Source organism: Myzus persicae, unplaced genomic scaffold (assembly GCF_001856785.1).
Source record: "Myzus persicae strain clone G006 unplaced genomic scaffold, MPER_G0061.0, whole genome shotgun sequence".
Taxonomy (NCBI): Eukaryota; Metazoa; Arthropoda; class Insecta; order Hemiptera; family Aphididae; genus Myzus; species Myzus persicae.
The window spans coordinates 599,085-620,883 of NW_019101135.1; the positions used below are offsets into that span (position 1 = coordinate 599,085).

Sequence of the window (21,799 nt, forward strand, 5' to 3'; positions counted from 1 at the left end):
GTGACAGAAACGGACTTTAGCATATTTTGGATCGATATAACACGCCTTTATTTCATGCTAAAAAATATTACATCGGTAAAACACACCTCACACTTAAAATATGAACAATTACAATATATTTTTATGCTAAATGGTTCATTATACAAATCATAACGGAATGTGTTCTTGTTAGACATAAACTATTATTGCTCGTATGTATGTTCATATAATTGTTTGTTTGAGTGCATATAATTTTATTTGATATTTGTTTCGTCCGTTATAGTTTTATTACTTATTTAAGGTGACTCTTCGAGTTTCATGTTATTCCATACCATAACATTAGTTAAAAACTTGATACTCATATTATACTTCTACAAAACATGTAATTTTAAAATTGTATTATTCTTTTTCTGGGGACAAGCTACAAGTTATTTATGATGTTTACTACACGCACCCGTTTACGAAAAGATTGGTTTTGGTTATACATTAAAAAAATAATAATTATAATACTTACCAAACTCTAATAAAAAAATGATATTTTCGTAAATTATTAATTTTCATAGGTATTTAGGTACATTATTTTATACACGTGAAATAATATTGAGTTTTGGATGATAAAATACTGCTCAAAAAATAGGCTTTTTTAAATAATACTAAGCTGTAGTTATAAATCTGATTTAATACTTTATGCAGGTACTCGTATGTAGCAGTGTCATCGTGTGTCGGTCGTTAAGATAATAATTAATGACCGACGCCATAATATATAGTTTTTTTGTGATTATTAGCTGTTGAGAACCAAACTTATATAAATACTTTCTATTTCATTTATTAAAGCATTTTAAGTGAGAATTAATAAATTTTAAACTTTTATTTTTAAATATATTTTCAAATCATAATCAGTTAGTAGGGAGGGTCGTTTCAAAAATATTGGCCCCAACAGAAACGGGGACCGTAGGTAATAATTAATTATTAATAATTAAGTACGTGTAAGAGGCGAAAAATATTTTGGACTATTCTATAGTAGGTTTAAAAGTATTTTAAATTTATTTACCTGCTTAATAAGCGTCTGTTGAAAATGTACACAATTTATTTTATTTTTTTGTAATTTGCGTCATTCAATTGTATTGTGTTTTCTTAAACTTATGTTATAACATTCATAATGCATTATTATACATTAGTACCTAATCTACTCGTTCAGTGACCTAGAATAGCCAGAATCGACTGTTTCACGACCATAGTCACAATCATTCGATGGCTAGATAAATTTAATCTCCAACTTGGATAGTAAAAATATTATGCTAATATTTATGATTATTATGAATTGTGTGAATACTATTCAATTACAGTTTTTTTGTATGTTATTTCATTATAATTCTTAGATGTTAAATCTAAATGGCTGGATTGAAGTAGGAAAATGGATTAAGTTGATACTTTTACAGGAGTGAAAAGGAAATATTCCAAGTGCTTTTCAAATAAGTTAAAAAATACATAAAATATTAGGGATACCAATTTTTTGACATAAGTACCTAGTTGAAATAGCTTTATTGTAGTAATTAAAAAATAACTTTGAGTACCTTACTGAGTTATTTTCCAGTAAATTACCTAGTAATGAGTGTTCAATTACTATTTAAGGACTTTGATGTATAACTTATAGTTAGGAAAGTATTAAGTTAAATTGTAAAATATTCATTATGATATTGTACGTTTCTACCTATTTTTTAATATTATTTTCCATTATATGTATATTATGATCATCTATTTTATATTCTCTTTACACATTATCCTTTATTTCTAATATTTTTCCTAAATATTGTTTACCTAATTGAAAATATTATTTTTTTGTTGATAAATGATTATACCCTATGCTAGTTACTTGTACTAAAAGCACTTCAACATTTTTTATTTACTTTCTATCAGGCCGTAATGAGACAAACTCTACTTTGCTACTTTTCTTGACAAGAGTACTTTTTATAAAATGTATATGATATTTTTTATATTTTACTAAACATATTAATTATAAATGTACGTAATCAACGTCAGTGATTTAGGAGTATGTAAACGGTCGTAATCCGTGCTTTGACCGCTAAGGCTTAAAGTGTGAAAAACGTTATCGCGATTGTTGACGCTGTTTCGTATAGTAATATATAGCACGCGTAATTTTATCTGAGTTTGAACTAAGATTGTTGTGTGTTATCTTATGGATAAGGATAAATATTATTGTCCTTGTTCGTTATAGATAAGTCGAAATACATTGTAATGCAATTACATGTAATACATATCTTTAGGCTTTAGCTGGAATTATTCTGTAGGTACCTACAGAGAGATCTCCGATGTAAGTCAGGATTTTCTGTACTGGAAATGTTTAAAGTTTTTTAGCTAATTTTTGTTTGAATGCAAAAAAAACGGTAAATTTAATACAAAGTGCATCATAAGTAGTTCTCACCACAAATATCTTTATATGGTACCTACCTATTTCCATATTTTTTTTTTTCAAAATTCGTCAACAATTGTAAATTATCATTTGTATTCGGTGACTTATTTAGGGAGACAGGAAGGGGGGGGAGGGGTTAGCTTGAGAACTAGGGAGTAGAAGTTTTGTCTTTTGGACTTAGCCTTTGATACCTACTGCATCTATAATATATAGCAACTGTCCACCTCTGTGTAATAGACCTCATAAACGTTGCTATTTTCTAAGCCAAACAAAGGTATTTCCTTTCAATTCATTTATCTATTGAAATATTGACAAATATTTATACTATATATATTGATTCTAGTTTTCATAATTAATAAAAATTATTAGTTTCTTGAATACTTGGATGTTTAAAGTTTTCCATTTATTGACTGGACAACGGCTAGTCGAAAAAAACTTAGAGGAGCTGAATTTCGTAAAATTGTAAAATTTAAGCATGATAAAATTGCTAATGTTATTATAAACTATCAAGATTTGTATCCATATGAAGAAATTGCTTTAAGAATTTTTCTTTCTTGTAATATATATCCAACTGTTCTGCTGAGAGATATTTTTCAGTATTAATAATGGTCAAGTCATATTTAAGATCCAAACTACAGACGAGAGTATCCATTTTTTTTCTGTTTTAACCATTGAGTTGGATTTAACACAGAAGTTAAATTATGATGATGTCATTTATATTTTAGCCAATTAAAAAGCTCAGCCTTAACATTTTTAATTATAATCATTATATAAACACTATAATATAATATTAGAATTTATAATCAATGTTAGGCCATATATAAATATATAATGTTATTTTTTAAATGTTGCCAATAACCTAGGTTAGATTAGTGATTAACAAATACATTGAGGTTTTTTATATAATTAATAATAAATGTACCTACTAAAATTATGTAATATGTGCTTCAATATAAATCTATTTATTTTTTTTATGTTTACCTAATATACCTTTTCGATTATGAGCGTAGTGAAGAATGCATTGGTTTCATTATCATGTTTTTTTTTCTACAAATACATCTATTGCTAAAAAAATTCAGATTGGGAAGGGTTAGTTTTTTTTTCTTACTTGGGTCCAAAATTCCTAAAAAGTCTATGGTTGTATTTAAACATTTTTAATTTTAAGGCATAATAATAAATTATTATATAATGCAATATACAATTTGTTTATAGGCAAAAAAAAATTAGTTCAACCTCTCATTTGACTAATAGAAAAATACTTACATTACTAATACATAAATATAAAAATATAATTAAATATCACTTAGGCTGTAGACAGGCCATCCCCATCGGTATCATCATTTTTTGTATATAAATTCTACATTTTAATCAATTCCAATTCTATTTAATTGCAAGTACAAAGAAATGATTATTTCTGCTTATGCGAAAATGTCTTTATAAACTTGAAAGAACCATAGTCTGTCAAAGTTAATTTGAAAGCCTAATGCTTTATATGAAGTTGAAATGTGAGATATGAAATGCTGAATTTGTCAGCAAGATAAATATGACTGATGTATACATTATCAAAGAGTTGATAATAATTTACATTTACTTTTTTTTTTAAGGTGGGAATCCTTTTTAATAATATTTAATTTTGGAAAAAAAATATTATTTACGAGATTATAGTTTGTCTCGTAATCTGACAATGATGCTAACTGAGCGTGGTAAAAACATTTTAATATAATATATTAATTTGTATAGGGTTACCCTTTTTAAGTCGTTTGACAAAACATAATTAAGGCATCTTATGTTAAATTCGGTTAGAAAAAGTGATTAAATATTAAAGCTTAGAGAATAAGAAACAAGCTTTGATATTATCGTGTAATCTTTCATTGACTTTAACTCAATAATTTTACAGTATAAGATTATTGCTTCTATGTGGAGACTATGATAATATTACATAGGTAAACTTTAAACTATAATACAATCTACAGTTAGTATTTTTATAACTGTTTATTTACCATTTTTTAATTTTCTTTTATCAAATGTTATATTTAAATGATAAACGAAAGTTGCAACTTATAGATATTAAAATGAATATGATAAAAATATTATTTTTATGATTTGAGTGTTGATGTTATAACTGTTATCTTAAGCATCGACATCTATAGCCACTATCGATTTTTGTAGAAGTGTTATGGTTGGTTGAGGAATACGTGTATGTGGGTCGAGGCCTAGTCACAAAAAACCCGGGTGGTCATCCACCCAAAAATTTGTTACTTTGGCTGATGCTTGAATTCAGAAAACTTAGTGACTAGACTAAGGCCAACCACCGAGCCACACCAGACCCTATAAATCATATTTTATACTATAAACAAAGGTTCGTCAATGAGAAAAACAAAATATACGAGAGAGAAATATCGATCTAACTCCATAATGTTCTGGGATTTAGGATCATAAAAAGAGGTGGAATGCAAAAACCCGTTGAGTATGCATTAAAAATAACCTACTGATTTGTGTAAATTAATATAGCTCTTCAAAGTTATTGAAAAGAAAAGTGTAAGTTATAGCTAATAACCTATATAGTTGAAGGTGAAAAGATCAAATAAAAAATAAAAATAAACATTTGGAAACAAAAATATGATTAGTTTAGCAATTGTGTAGCTTTAAAGGTATGATTTGTAGCAAAATATTAATATGAAATTTGTTACTTCAATACTTATCAGAAGTTTAGAATTGAACTAAGAGCTAACTTAAAAAGTCAAAAACAATTTTGTAAATTGTGTTAATAATGAAAAAAAAAAAAATACTGTATACTTAAAAATTCCATTTCGTAAAAGAATATGGTAATTTTTTTAATAAAACTGTTTGTTTATTGAAGAATTATTAAATTGTATTTATAAATAAATTCATAAAAAATATCTCATCACAAAAGTTTAAAAATACCTAATATAAAATTGCTTTGACTGATGGTATACCATCTCTTGTCGTTTGCAGATTTCATTAAATGTATTTCTCCTTCATCATTTCTAACGTTTTTGTTTAAAACGACTTTCAGTTGTTAAACATAAAATGTATTTCTATTATTTATTTTAAGAATTTTATACACTTTTCATTTTATTTTTTTTATGTTATTCTAAGTTTTTCGTTTCCCATTATTATTTGTTAGCCCTATAAATTACCTTCGTTATCTCTTGGGTAAAATTCACTTTGTACTCATAAAATAAAAAACGGCGAACATAACCGGTCAATCTGTGATTTACTTAGTTTGAGTACTGGTCGATTATTTATATGACATTCTCACTCTTACTTTCGAAAATATTTCTATTTTTCTATTTTTGTACTACAAATATAATAACAATTTAACCAAACGTCATGACGTACAAAATATCCACGTAATAATTCTAATCGTAAATTGTATTTACCCTGACTTGGAAACGACTGGACACGATAGACTGAACTCTGAGCTATCATTAAAATGTGCATTTATACAGGCACGCAACCAGCATTTTTTAAAGGGTGGGGAGTTTCATTTAATATTTAAATACAACCTGTTTGGGTAGTTGTAACACCCAAAGCATCTCCAACCCTTACCTGCCTAAGCATCTGCATTCATATTGCAATAAGTAGGACTCGTATACCTATATTACCATAAACATAATAAATTATAGCTATAGCCATGATAGGTGAAGGCCATAGAATATAAAATATGCAGTCACGTAATTTGTGTGGGACAGATTGGAGCATTTTGAGGATAGGCTAGTATAACAGGACCTAATTTGGGTGCGTTCTGTTCAACACATATTATAATAATCATCTTATGGTTATGACTTTGAATTTTTGGTTACACTTCCAAATACTTAAAGCTATACTATAATATTAATACTTTGTTATTTATTATAATTATTAGATGGCTTTGGAGGTGGAACTTAAGAGGGCTCAGTCCACTCAATTAGTTTCGAACCCCCAATAAAAAACGTCAAGTTTGATGGGTACCTACCTAGTATCTTTTAATGTTTTATAGCTTACACAATCAGAACAATTTATTATTATTTCAAAATCATTGTACATTTTACTCTGTTTTGGAACATTTCCGAAGTACCATCACACGATTGCGTACGATGTATCTTTTTGAGAACACGATTGCGTACGTTAACACGATTGCGTACGTTAAACCATTAACTTTAATATTTACCCCAAAAGTCAAACGATTGAGTATGATTTACTGTGCTACGTTGCCAAATTTATGTTTTTATTTGTAATCAGTAAAATTTAAATATTGGAAAAATGACTTAAGTTATGGTACCACTTGGACCGATCTTGGACAATTTCAAATTCATCATATTAGTATTTATTTTTAGGGCCACGCGCTCTATGTTTCTTAATAATAGTCGATCAATAAGTTGATTAATAAGTCAATCCTCAAAGGTGAAGTATATTTTTAGTAGATCGTGACCAAAAAAAGTTTGACCAGCCCTGTTCTATAAGTTCAAAGCAAATGGCAACAGTGAAGTTCAAAGTTGCAGATAAAAATCGTACGCAATCGTGTTTTACCGGTAAATAGTATATATTATATTCAATCGACCCAACTCACCCCAGTAATATAAACGTTTTAAGTCAAACAAATTTTAAATTTTAAACTGCATGTTTTATCAGAATTAATAGGTATTGCTGCTGATTTTCATTAATATCGCTTATTGCCAAATAGATAATAATTTATGATAAAGTGAACTTAAACGTTTCACAATTGATCCGAAAGTGTTCTAGGGCGGTTATGCACATACTTATTTATATACACGGTAAGTGTCTGATTTAAAAAAAAAAAAACCCCCCCCCCCCCCCCCCCCCCCAATGTGCACTCACATCTTTGTCCACTATATGGGGCTACACCAGCTACTGAGTACCTACTAAAACGACACAGCCTCTGTGCAATCGCTACAACAATTTTATACTCACAACGAATATGGCCACCCAGGCCAGGCCGATGTTGTCGAACGATATGGTGCCCTGGAACGGATTCTCTCCTTGCGACTTGCACTCAGTGTAGTAATAATTCCAGTTGACACACGACCCGTTGGCAAGGGCCATGGTGGCCGTGGCATTGCAAATCAGAGCATCGTGTCCTCTCGTGGGCGGCAAGTCGAAACACGAATGCATTCCGTTGTCGTCGTTTTTCGAACAGATGTAATCCTTTTCCTCGTCGTTCAGCGTATAGTACGCCGGCAACATCCTGAGAAAATCACATATTATTATCAACTGTATATTAAAGCGCGTGTATTGTTACCTATTAATATAGAAAATGTTACTTATAAACAGGGCCAGGAATTCAATGCAAAGTGCAATGGTATTTTAGTGCTCCAGGAAAATGCCATCCAAGTGCACACTAATTGTTTCATGTAACGCAGATATACTTAAAGGTTGAAACTTTAATTTCGCATTTTTTTTTTAGCAGTTTCTGTCATCTTAATGCATATATTATTATTAACACATTGTTTGGGTTTTTAGGGTAAATTCGTTAATTCAATAGGTACATTTAAATATCAAGAAATATTTTTTTTATAATAATATCTATATTGAATAGATTTTTGGTATTTTTCATATGTACCAAATGTCAATCGTTCTATACATGATTAAGTGCTTTTTTTTTATTTCCCAGTGATGATTGGATGTAGTATCTCACTGATACTCAAAAAAAATTTAAAACTAATTTTGTCAGTTGGAGTCTTGTAGATACACCTCGATCGCATTTATTTCCAGTAATTGTTTATTTATTGCTAGTGGCATAAGTTTGATATTTATTTTTTGTATTATTGAGTTAATTAAGTTAAGATATATTTATTGCATAGTTCAATGCCCATGAAAAAATGTAGGTCATTCTTTGAGGGCATTATTTCGATGAAAATGTATTTTTGGTTATTTTTTGATAGTTTTTAGAACATTTAATTCCGGGCTCACTTGTGGTTATTAAAGTGTATACTTATTGTTGGTACACCTTATATGTGTTATGGTCTAACATTTAAAATCTGAATCAAGGGTCAACAATTAATATCGTTGGACGACCACTTAAGGAATTCAGGAAGTTTTCGAGGGCCATAAAAATGTAGTGCACCTACCAACGCGTTCAAACAAAAACATAAAGTAATGGAAAAATTAAAAATTAAATGAAAACTTCTGAAATTTTTTTTATTTTAATTCACCATAAAAAATAATTATTTCAAAAATAAAAACATGTAAGACAGAAAAATTAGTCACAGCATTCAATACTTGGTGACTGGTCACCTGACATAATATATAATCAATATTAACTCAAATATAATATTTGCAAAGTATACTATGTACAACTGCAGGTACATATTAGAATATATTATTATGCTTAGGTGTGTGGTTTTGGTTTTATTAACTAATAAAGCAACGATCAGAAATTTGTAAAGTACTCAAATTTGTTAATTTGGGTAGGAGGCACAGATTCAAACAGCACTACTATGTTTTTTTTTCTTTTTATAATTTTAAAGCACCTCTATTAATTGTATTTATATCATGATGATTTTCAAGTCATATTTCTTTCTTATGATAAATATGATTATAAAATGTATCAACTAAAAGTATGATACTATGTGCTTTTTACATAAGATATAAATCCAATCTTAACGGGTTTATTTTTGTTTAAACGATTATTGTAATGAAAGTTTAAATATAGGAATAAACAAACGTCAACAATTGAATATCCAATAAACTATGCAATTTACGATTGGTTATATTTGAATCAAGTTTTACGTAACGTACGTAACTTTACGATTTAGTCAAAAAAAAACAAATATAGACTTAATTTGAAAAAAACTAACCTAGATTGTAATTTTTTATGTACAAAATATGGTAAAAAGGTAATAAAATATACTTTTAGACAGTTATAACCACTTAAAAATATTGACAACAAATATTTTGTAATTTTATGTTATATAAAATACATATGTTTGTGTAGGAATACGATGTAATATTATTAGTTAGAACGTGAAACATTCGAGTTTTGTTTGTTTCACTATCAATTAATGTTTAGAGTAAAATTGGATTTGAATTAAATTTAAATTATAAATGTAATTCTCACAACCAATTTGTTATTTCCTATTTAGATTTCATATAAAATTGTTACGGTTTTTCAGTGAACAATGTATTATATTAAATAATATAATATTTTATCATTTAAAAATGTTATTTTTTATATTGAACACCAAGATCAAAACGGCACCAGCCAAAGTTACTTTGAAATTAATCTGTAATATTATCATATTATAAATAACATAATTTCTCAAATGATAGTTATTTAAAATTATATAGTAACCATGTAAATAATATATATGCCTTATTATTTAGCTTACAACCAAAAGTAATTATAGTTCAATAATTAATTAATTGGGTATATGCATACAAAATATGGATATAATAAATATCAATTATAGTTATAAGTAAAGTAATAACATTAATGATAATGACTTATTATTTGTAAATATAACCGAAGTTAATTTATTTTGATATTTACACAAGTTCAATTAATTTTATATTAGGTTGTCATATTATCATAATTTCAGACATTGATAAATCTATAAAGCGTTACAAGTTTGATTCATGATATATAAAGTTAGTTTAAGTTCTGTACTCAGAATGTATATAAATGTTAAACAATATTATAATAATAATAACATTGAACAAATATCTAAACTCAATGAAACCGAATACACATTATTTAATATTAGATTAAAAACAAAGCTAAAAATGCCAGAGGGCTTGAAAACATTGAACGTTAATTGTATATACCTAAATGTTAACCGAGAGTTTCTATTTACAATGTAAATTAACTTACAAATTATTTTCAACAGTCGGGTTTATTCTCTTTACCGAAATGTTTTGGACTGTATGATATTAAAGAGAATTCACTTGAACAGCAAAACTATAGAGTTTGATCTATTAAAATTAATTATACTGGACTTTTTACACCATCTCTCTTGATTGAATTATACTTGCACTCGTTGTGCATTTAGATTAAAATTATCCAGTTAATTATGGCTGAATTCAGACACGTGTGTTTGATAAAGGAATGTAATTCGCTTAAAAAAACAATGTGTCACATCACAATAAAAAAGTCTAAGACTCTAAACAGCCTACATCATATTATTTACGCAATTCTTATAGTTCTGTACGGTAATAAACAAGGTTTACTGAAGAAAAAAAAATCATAAGATTTTATTATGCATACAGTCGAGGGCTGCCTATAATCTATGTAGCGTAGACTATCGCGAATCGATGGGAGGCAGTATAGATGTGCGGGCAGTAAGGCGTCTTTGGGCCAGTTAAAATGTACAATCGGATTGTTTTCGTAATGTAATCGAATTAAAAAAAAACAACGAGCCATTCGTTTAATAAATCGGATAAATCTACCGATTGTCGCTTTCAGTGACTAGTAATTTTTATTTATTTATTTATTTTTTTTTTTTTTTTGCTCCACAAATAGAAACATTAAACCGTCAAACGGACCAGAATGCAGCGCTTATTCGAAAGGCGCGAGAAACGTTTCGGGTACGGCTTAAAAAGGGGTACGTGCAGTATTATGTATATATAGGGGTGTCTGCCGCTGGCGTGTACCGTCGTCGAATTTAAATTAAACTGTGATTTATAAGTATATAGATCCAGAAGGTGTGGGGCCATGCCGCGACGGCTGTGAGTATCGTAGGCTGCGAGATGGAGGGTAGTTCGGAGTGTCGGCGCTATAGGAGGAGGTGCAAGAGAGTTCGATTTTATTTATTATGTAAAGGTCAACCGACGACGGTTGCGGCGGAACAGGCGATCTAGCTGTATACAGCCACCGACCGCCAGAAGAAATCTATTTTCGATATTTTGCCACGTTCGTCGGATAGTCTCCGTTTAGGGGGAGGGTAATTGTGCTCCGGAAGGGAGGAGCGGTCGTCGGGAGTGTGATTTGTACGTTAATTTATCCCGTCTTGATATTATAATATCGTGTGATCCCCGTGGGCGCGTGTGGGCGAGTGTCGGAGAGTGTTGGTGGGGGGGGGGGGGTCTGAACGAGAGCAGAACAGTCGTAACACACAACGGTGGAAATAAATGCTGCAAAAAAACGAGCGAAAAAGAGTCAGGAGGGGGAGGAAAAAAATTACCATGGAAGGTAAACCGCGATAGTGTAACAGACCCAAACAATATGTACACGGACAGAACAATACACCTGCTGTTGCATCGAACTGCTGACGCCGCCACTATACAGCCTTGCCCAGCTTGCGGTCCACTCGAATTGATCCGCAGCAGCCGCCGCTTGTTGTTATTATTATAACCCTCTCTCCCTCACTCACTCTCTCTCTCTCACACACACACACACACACACACACACACACACACACACACACTCTATCTCTCTACATATATATAAATTATTTTACTACTTGGACTGGCACCGGTCTACCACCCTCTGTTGCTCAACATTGCAGAGTCTACAGGAGAGCGTCTGTCTGCGAACTTTTTCCACCACCGAGTATTATATTAACCACCGCCGGCGCTTATCCAGAGTTTAACCAAGATTATCGGACGTGACCTCATTCACAACGCTTAGTACTATTGATAAGGATAATAATCCCGTGGATTGTTTAATAAGGTCATTGTCGTTATGTCGTTAAACATCGGTTGATAGAATGATTGTGTTTTTTTATTATTTTAATACCAACCAATTAAACGCTTTTTCCCCCGTATTATAATATATAACGTTTATTTAAAAACAAAATGTACGATATTACTACATCATCATAATATTTATTTTAGAGAATTAAGATAACTCAATATATTATTATACAATAGGTATATAGGACATACATTGTATGGTTATTTGTACATATGTCTTGTATGGAAAAATATGAATATTTTATTTTAAGTATTAGCGATATACTCACAAGGTGTTACAGAAATAGCTGACGAAATGTATAAAAAAAAATAAATGCTTTTGTTTTATTTTTATTTTTTTCAACTTTTAAACTAACGACGCCTTGGGAATGCTTTCTCAGAACTTCCGTGAAATAAAATAAATGCTAACAACTATGTAGTAACTATAGAAATGCTTTTCAATTTAAGAACATTTTACTTTTAATTCATAATAATTTACAATAATCATTCAAATGAATAATATTTAATAATATTTAATATTCAATAATCATTCACTGTCTAAATTTAAAAAAACATTTAAAAAAATAAAAAATAAAACCTCTAAGTTATTATTTTATTGTTAGACTCCAGTAAAACTCCCCAAAAGGATCACTGGATAGCTTCCCTGATCAATGTCCCAAAATGAAGTTTATATAATTATTATCATATTTGCTTATTGTATTTGTAAATGTATATATTAAAAATAAAGTAATTATAGCTGTTGGTTAATTACATATGTTAGTTATTTTTGTTATCTACATCTAGTATATCTCACAGGTAATTTAATTTTTTGATTTTAATGAGTGATGATAACTCAGAGATATCCCGAGATATTCCTCTTTGTAGACGGATTGAGGAGTAGTGCCGTAGCGGACTTACTGGAATTCATGTTCGACACATTTGTGTTTTTTTTTTTTTATTATATATTTAAGCAATAAACACATTTACTTGTTCAGTAGACAGTATATTTTTTAAGAATTAAATATTTCATTCTTTGAGTTTATTTTTGAGATGACTCTTTAAAGTCAAATAAACCAATACATTTATTTAAAAAAATATTATTATTGCTTGAAGGTATACAAATTGTATTATTTGCATTGCTTTTATTTGTATACCTAGGTAAATTTTTGAACCAGAATACTTAATTTTTACATATTCCATATTTTTTGCATATAATGATTTTGGTTTTAAACATAAATTCTAAATAAACAACTTCTGTTATTACTAAAATTATTTTAAATATTTATTAAATATTTTCCATTGTCATACATTTTAAATAAATATCAATTATGAATACCTTCAGGTTTTGTTCAAATCGATGTATAATTCATGGTGTTCGTTTTATTGTTTTTAAAACGCTACAAATTCACACAATAAATAAAATCATATATCATTATAATCATGCACAACCCTTATTTATACAACACATATTTTATATAACTATGAAAGATAACAAAGGATTAATTTAACAAATGTATACCCAGAGACAATCATTATTAATGTTATAAATTTATAACAATTAGTATTTTATTTCAACTATTGTTACCATATTTTCATAGAAAAATTAAAAACAGAAGTTTCAGTGTGCTTACTGTAATATTATGCACTATACTATATATTTAAATTATGCAAATGTGTAGTACACCGAACGCTTATAATATAACTAATACATTTTTATATTTCCACACCTACCTACTAGGAAATAAATAGTTTGTTGGTTTATTTACCGTGTATATCGATAACGATACTGATCCCCGACAATTAATTTTATACAACTATGGACAACGTAAAAGATGGTAAAACTGTAACTACCAATGACCTTGTCATTAATATCAAAAAGATATCATCTAAATCGACAGTAGAGGAGTTAATATGTTTATAAAATTTTGAGAACATAACGTTATTATAATTTATAAATATAAAACCATATCAGTAATAGGTATATTATAATTTATTTCGATAAATGACACTCATATTGGATGCCTATATAATAATTCAGTATAATAATTTTATCTAACCGCAATTTAAGCTTACACTTTAAACTTTTAGGTTCAACGAGAAATCAATTACAACAAATTATACTATTTAAAACTGACAATTATAATTGGTATAGGCATTATAAGTACTTGTTGTTAATTTTAGATAATTGTATTATGTTATTGAATATTATAGAGCCCCAAGAGATTGATGAAAAATTTTTTTAAGAAGAAAGACATTCACCAATATTAATACAAAATATTAATAATTTATTTTGTAGTATATTATAAAACACTATAACCAGTAACAACTAATCAGACAATATTTCAAATAAAAATGTATTTAATTTTTATTTTTTAAGAACGAAATATGTTTTATATTATTAAACATCTAATATATTGTCATTTATGATATCAGATCACCATACAAGCTCACAAAACATTATGAATAATTGAAAAGTTAAAAATACGACAATAAAGTTGTTCTTAGAACTATTTTTAAAGTCCGCTTAAGCTTAAGAAATAATGTACTGTTTCGAGATAAATAATTGATAATAGTTAATGCAATACTTTATGTTTCAATAGCAGTTATGTTAATGTATTTGTGGTCTTATTTTATGGCTTCAGTTGTAGTATCTCATGAATAACTTTTATACTTTAATTATTACAAAAACAATAAGGCTATACTTCAATTTTAAAAAATATTGAATAGTATCATGGGTTTCAGCAAGAAGGAGAATCAATTATTCTTTTTTCATTCACTGTAAATACCTATTTCGGACGTTTCGAGTTTTCGATCAAAACCATCAATTACGTCTACTAGAGCAAAAACTGGCAAGTACTAATGGAATATGGGATTTTGCCACAAGTAACATATTATACGCAGTTTCATAGCGCTTAAGTAATCGTTTGTAGTATTTTATTGTTTATTAGTCGATCATAATATTCTTATATTATTTAAGATTTAAACTAGTAATTTTCGTTGTGTAATAATATAGTATTATTTGAGACATTTTTCCATATCAAGCCGTGTTAAAATATATTAACATAAAATCTGACCAAACATTAAACTAAGAATGCTGTGACATCAAAATCATCCAATAAAATGTAAAAGCTAAGAAAAACTTATTATCTTATTCCTAATCGAAACAAAACATTATAATATGGTATAATATTTAGTTGCGATTCGTCTTATAATTTAATATTATAATAAGAGTAGATATATTATGTATATTTCACCCATTTTTACGCTTGATTGCTATACGAATTGGTCAGTAAAAATTACTGGACTTAAAAATGATTACATGTTGAGTGAATAGTATCAGTTTTTAATATTGTCAAGCAATACAACTGAGGTGTTCTTTATTATAAATATTTCTTTACTCATAAAAGTGCCCAAGTATCAAGTACAAATTCAATTTAGTGGACCCCACGGATTCTTATACAGACAAAAATTATAGGAATTCCTCCCATAACAAGTTTCTCATTACGTCTTTTATGTTTATAGTTTATGCCACTGGAGCTGCCGAGTTAAGAATTTTATTTACCGATCTTTCATTAAACATTTCACGATCATACAATACTATAGTTGTACATTAATTTAAAAATAGCATGACACCAAATTTAGGTGAACTTGAGGGGTTTTGGACCATTGTTGACCATATATCAACACTTGCAGTCTTGTATAGGAAAAACTTTAATTAATAAATCTGCAAACCAAATAAAATAAAATATACTTGTCGAACAAACTGAACGGTTAATATACTTTATGTCACAAGCACCTACCTATATTATTACACTAACTATATTTATACAGTTTGTTGATTTACGATATTATCATCACTTTATATTGTTAAATAGTTATTTAATTAGATTTAAATCTCAAAATCACATTTAAAAAAATATAATTTTTGAAGCAGTAACGGATAAATATTATAATGATATACAATTGCATAAAAATATATAAATCAAAATGCATATGCCTTTCATCTAGCACCACATTTGCGTGCATACATTAGCATATATTTGTCATGAATGGAATATTAATAAAAATCCAATCAAAAGACCCGTAGTGAACATGTCAATTGTACGAGGTGAGATATGTGCACAGAATAATTATCCTACTCGTTTAAACAGAGGGTCACTGGTATTTCGAAAATTAGTCGTTAACCCTCGTGAAACATAAAAAAATATGCAACCAATGAATGCTAAATAATGTAAAAACATTCGAACAAATCGACATGACACTATAATATGATGGGTGTCGATTTGGCTTCATTTTTTTATATTTATTATTACTATTTTTATTATTCATATAATATTATATTATTATAATATGCGTATATTCGAATATAATAATAATATGTTCGGAGGTTACCACGGGTAACCGTTTGTTGTTTCATATCAAAACGACCAGAGGTGGGAAAAGAGCATTTCAATTCAATTATTTATCCCAACATCGATTTTATTCGAACGCATATCAATAATGACACGTTAGACTCCCACCATTGTACAGTCACTGTCCAGCTAAAAGATCTATTATGTATGCCTAGACACATTCTATTTTAAGAAAAAAAATCTTTGCCGGAATTCAATTCTTTTAAAAGTGACTGGACTATATATCAGATTGGAGAAAAAGTTTTAACCAAAACTTTCCCGAGTTTAGGACACCAGAATTTCAAAATAAAACTTTTAATATTTTATTGAGTGATTTGACTTCGTATCAGGAGCTTTGGTTTGGCGTTTAGGGGTGAATAAAAGCTTAACACAGTATTAAAGAGGAAAACAGCTTACCTCTAACATTTTTGTTAAGTAACAATGTTTGGCTTAAACTAATTTGCGAAATTCAGTTTGATCAAATCAAATTTGAAACAAAATTTGATCAAATCAAACTTATAATATAATTGTTGGAACTAAAAATATCAGTAATACCATAAAGTGACTCAACTCCCCGCCGCTAGTAAAAATATAAATAATCATACTGAAATATTAAATATAATGCTTCACCTAATAATCAACCTCCAAATTCCTTAAAGAACCTAAATACATCCTTATTCATTAGTCCAATACCACTCTTCTCAACAAAATTATAAAACTATCTTTTACCGCTTACTATTTTCATTCCACAATAATAATTAATAACACCTTTTATAATTTAATAATCTTGTCATCATACTTGTTGTTAACAACTTTTCATGTTTTTAAATGTTTTTACACGGTTTTCCGTGTACTAAAATAATATTTCATACTTACTATAACCTAGGTTATTTTCAAATTGTGTTAGTAATTGCCAAGGTATACTAGTTATAAGCTGAATTCTCAATAAAATAAAATAAAAAAAGTAAAAATATCAAATTATAATTACATTCGATAAAAATATGCATTATATAATTTAACAGTAATAACTATGGACAGAAAATCTAGAATAATTAGTATTTATTTACATTTTTTAGGTATCTTATAAAACAATTTAATTTAGAGGATGAAATATCAATACCTTCCTTTTGTTAATTAAATCTTTGGAAATTTATATTAAATATATTTTTAGTTTAGAATTTCATATATTTCCATATTATACATTATATATGTTTTACTCTAATATTTTATAAATATTTTTAATATTAATATCAAATAAAAAGAGTGAACAGTTTCTGACATTATTGGTTTAGGATTGTCCGAAGTGTGTAGTGACAATTATTGGAATGTAACATTTACTGAAGCATAATCATGATGGTAAATTCATTGTAAAATATGTCCTTCATTTTGGTCACGTATTTTGAAATCGTTGAAAGGGTGCCACAATAATATCCCTAAATATCGGTATCTATCACAAATATCTGACTATCATATTTTACGAGAAATATTATTCATCTAATATTGTATAATAAATCATTGAAAGCAAAGTCTAAAAAATATATACCTATTATACCTACACATGCATTTTTTTTGTAGAAAAATTATTTGTCAATAAACTTTTTACAATTGATCATTCAAAATTATTGTGTCTTAAGCTTAAATATTATTATTTTTTTTTTTTTATATAATGGAATATATTATACACATGATTTGTATTTGTCATAGAGAAAACATTTATTATTTAAAAAAATATGGATTTTTATTTTACAAACACCTCACTGGACCTTATAACACTTATTAAAATACAAATTGATAAGAACAGAACAATAAAAAAATGTATATTGAGTTGGGTTCGTGCGAATTTATAATAGCTATATTATAAACAGTTATTATTTCAATTCTATTTGAAAAACTAGTTATTTGATATTATTATTAGGTATTCCTAACAATAAAAAATAAAAACGATTACCCATTACATTTTATATTAAAGTAGCTTTTTTCTTATTAAAGAAGAAAGCCTTGATGGCGTGATCATTGGCTTGTTTTACACATATGTACTTAAATAATTTAAACTAAATTGTATTACAGTATTATTATTTATCATACAAAATAATTTGTTATTTGACACTAAATAAACCAGGAACCTAAACTATAGGTTAGATATTATGATATTATATTTAATAATGCGTTACGTCAGTAATATCTAGGTAGAATATTTGGCATCGAATACAACTGAATATGTTATTAACCATTGGATTAGTGATGATATGATCATTTTTGGTAATTTGATGAATTTTTGATTTCAAAAATAGGATAATCAAAATCAATAATAACTATGATTGGTTATAATATTTATAAGATTGGTTTTTATATATTATTAAAAAAATAATTGTATGAACCCATCACAGGTTTCACATTTTTCAATTGAATTATATCGTATAGTAGTTTTTCTAATAATTTTATTATCATTTTTAAAATTGATACGTACCTACATAATATCGTGGAATTTTATATTTAATATAACTGTATAATATTAAAGTTAAACAGAAATTCACGTATGTTCTAGTTATGGTAATTATGAAATGGTTTTTATATTTTTTGTTATTTACGAGGACATATTGTATTATTCTATTGACACTTTTTCAATAGGTTATATATAGTTTAGTATATTACATATTATGTGAATTTAAACCTCATAATTCGATAATACGAAGACCCCGAATTGGGTCATGACGATGGCTTGAGAGTTTATCATAATATGTAATAATCTTAAAAGATTCTGTCAGTAAAAAAAGCTATTATAATTTTAATTCCTTAAAAACAGTCACCTTGTTTACTTCCTATTATCTGGTCTATAATACACGAATACGACGTACCTACTCATGTATTGCGTTTACTATTCAAATATAGGTCAAACATTGTGGCATTATGTTTTGTTTCTGATTTTTTATGTTAATCTAAATATTATTTCTGTTATACATTGTATTAATTATTGTATTAATTGTTTATATATTGTAAATACTTGTTTTCGAATAGAAAATAATGATAAAAAATATTGTTTTTGTTATTGAAGATAATAATTATTATATACTTGGGTACGCGTCATAATTCATAAATTGTATTATAACTTAGACCTATATTGATATAATAATTAATTTTTTGTAGTATTATATGAAACATGACTGTAAATATTTGTATTTTGTACATAAATTATCGAATTAGAAATTCGTTTTATTTCAATAGAAAAGTACTCACTATATTAAATTCAGTGTACAATTTTTAATTAACAAATGCAACTCTGTTAAAATGAATAAATCATAGTGTACGGTTTTTAATGAGGGCAGAAACAATTATTATTCAATTTGTTTATAAACAAATAGCGGAAAATATTTGTTTAGGTATTTCCTAAAGCCAATGATGTTTTCACTTTTTTTACTACAGTGTACACGTTTAACAACATTAAAATACTAATTGATATTTAATGTTCGTGTATAACGGGAGCCTGGAGTATTATTAAAAATTATTCAAAAAAATAATTAACGGTTATATTTTATTTTTCATATTTAAATTTTAGTTTTAATCACTATTGATTTTTTCTAATTAATTACATTTCATTCCAGCTTAAGATTGATATAATAATTATTCATTACCAAACCGATACAAAGTAATTATTTTATAGAGTTAACTAGACTTAGTAAAGTGTTTAGTTATTAAAAACAAATTATCCATATTTCATAGTTACAAATTGAATTTCAATAGATTATAAAATAAACTATATATAAACACTTCAACTGCTTATGTTAATTACCCAGAAGAAAATTATGTTCTGTTCTCGGTAAAATAATATATGTTCTATATAAATATCAAATATGCTGTGAAGGTACCTATTAAGCGCTCATTTATGGCTATTTTTTATAATCTTCTAATTTCGATAGAGCCATCGATGGGTGCTATATTAGGGCTATCAGTGTACAATATTACTGAAGAATCTACTAGTTAAAATATTGCATATGTGGTTGTTATTTTACACGGTTTATGGTAAAGAAAAACTGATGAAATGTTATCCGCCATTCGTCAAATTTTAAATACTGAACAAATTTCAATTCAATTAATTTCAATATTATTAATTTTTACTATCATTATTATTATTACTGTAATCACTACCGGTAGGCTGCTTATAGTGTTAGTGTTATGTGTTTAGTTAATTTTAAGTCATTATTCTCTATTGTATTAGTACCCATATCACTTTATATCATCAGTTGTGAGGATTTCGCATACCACAACCTTAATATTGTAACCACTGTGGATGACTGTAGTATGCTCTTCGATTGCATTTGTGTACTATTTATGTCCACCTATGTTTATATGATACAACTACTTAAGTAGGTACCTAATATATTATTATTTATGTGGCGATAGCACCACCATGCTGATTAGCACAACCGTGCCCGGTTTGCTCACTTGCGAATAACATCGTAAACGAATTGCACTCAAACTGAGACACACAAACCCCGAGATATACTTAAGCCAAAATACACTTAAGCTGAAATACACTTAGATCACCGAAGTACACTGGGTGCCGTATCCAATCCACCACAGACTGATTGTGCCTGCAAGTGCAGCTCCATACGAATAGCACCCAAACAGAATATTTCACTCATACCGAAAATACATAGGTACACTTAAACCAAATTACACCGGATGTGGTATCCAATAATAGGCCGGTCGTCAAAACCGCACACTTTTTTTACATAGATTCCGCACAGTTTTCTCAAAATTATACCGTTCAATACGACAATACTGCACACACTGATATTTAACAATAATGGACACATTTATCAAAAAAACACATTGTCGTCTAGAACCGCACACCAGTTAATCATGTTGAATCAGAATTAAAAAAATAATAAAAATCTTATGCATTAAATTATTTTTACGACAATTTATCTAATATCAATGAATGTTTAATTTTTGACTGTCATTCAAATGTGTGTGGTTTTGAATTATTATCCTTTCAAATTTCCATTTTTAGAAATAGAAGATGAACGGTATAAAATGCTCGGTTATGAATGGGGCAGGTATGTGGTTTTGAACGACGGACGCCCCCAATAATATACCTCGGAATGGTGGATTGTTACGCTAAGCCTCATTTACACACAAGATGACTGCAGATAACTAATCACTAAAACTCAGCATACAACAACTTTATTTTCATCGAACAAATAAATATTTGCCCACACGCACAAGAGTTCCAAGTGAGAGGCAGTCGACAATAACGAAAATACTAAACCTCTTTTTACCTTGGTAGACTTACAACTAAAAATATTGAATTAGATACCAGCTACAGGCGTGTGATCCCAAACGAGGATACTCTCGAACAAACGAT

The 21,799-nt window shown here is 28.1% G+C and overlaps 1 protein-coding gene across 8 annotated transcripts in view; it reads right to left on the bottom strand.

Moving 5' to 3' along the window:
- LOC111027871 (voltage-dependent T-type calcium channel subunit alpha-1G) overlaps positions 1-21,799 on the bottom strand; it is a 262,059-nt gene that overhangs the window by 123,891 nt on the left and 116,369 nt on the right. For 7 of the 8 annotated variants that reach the window (XM_022306346.1, XM_022306344.1, XM_022306345.1 and 4 more), the window contains one exon: positions 7,346-7,619. In XM_022306346.1, coding sequence (XP_022162038.1) covers positions 7,346-7,619 — 274 coding nt within the window. Of the gene's footprint in view, positions 1-1,030; positions 1,738-7,345; positions 7,620-21,799 lie in introns of those variants that run through there. The other variant, XM_022306351.1, reaches the window with a different exon arrangement.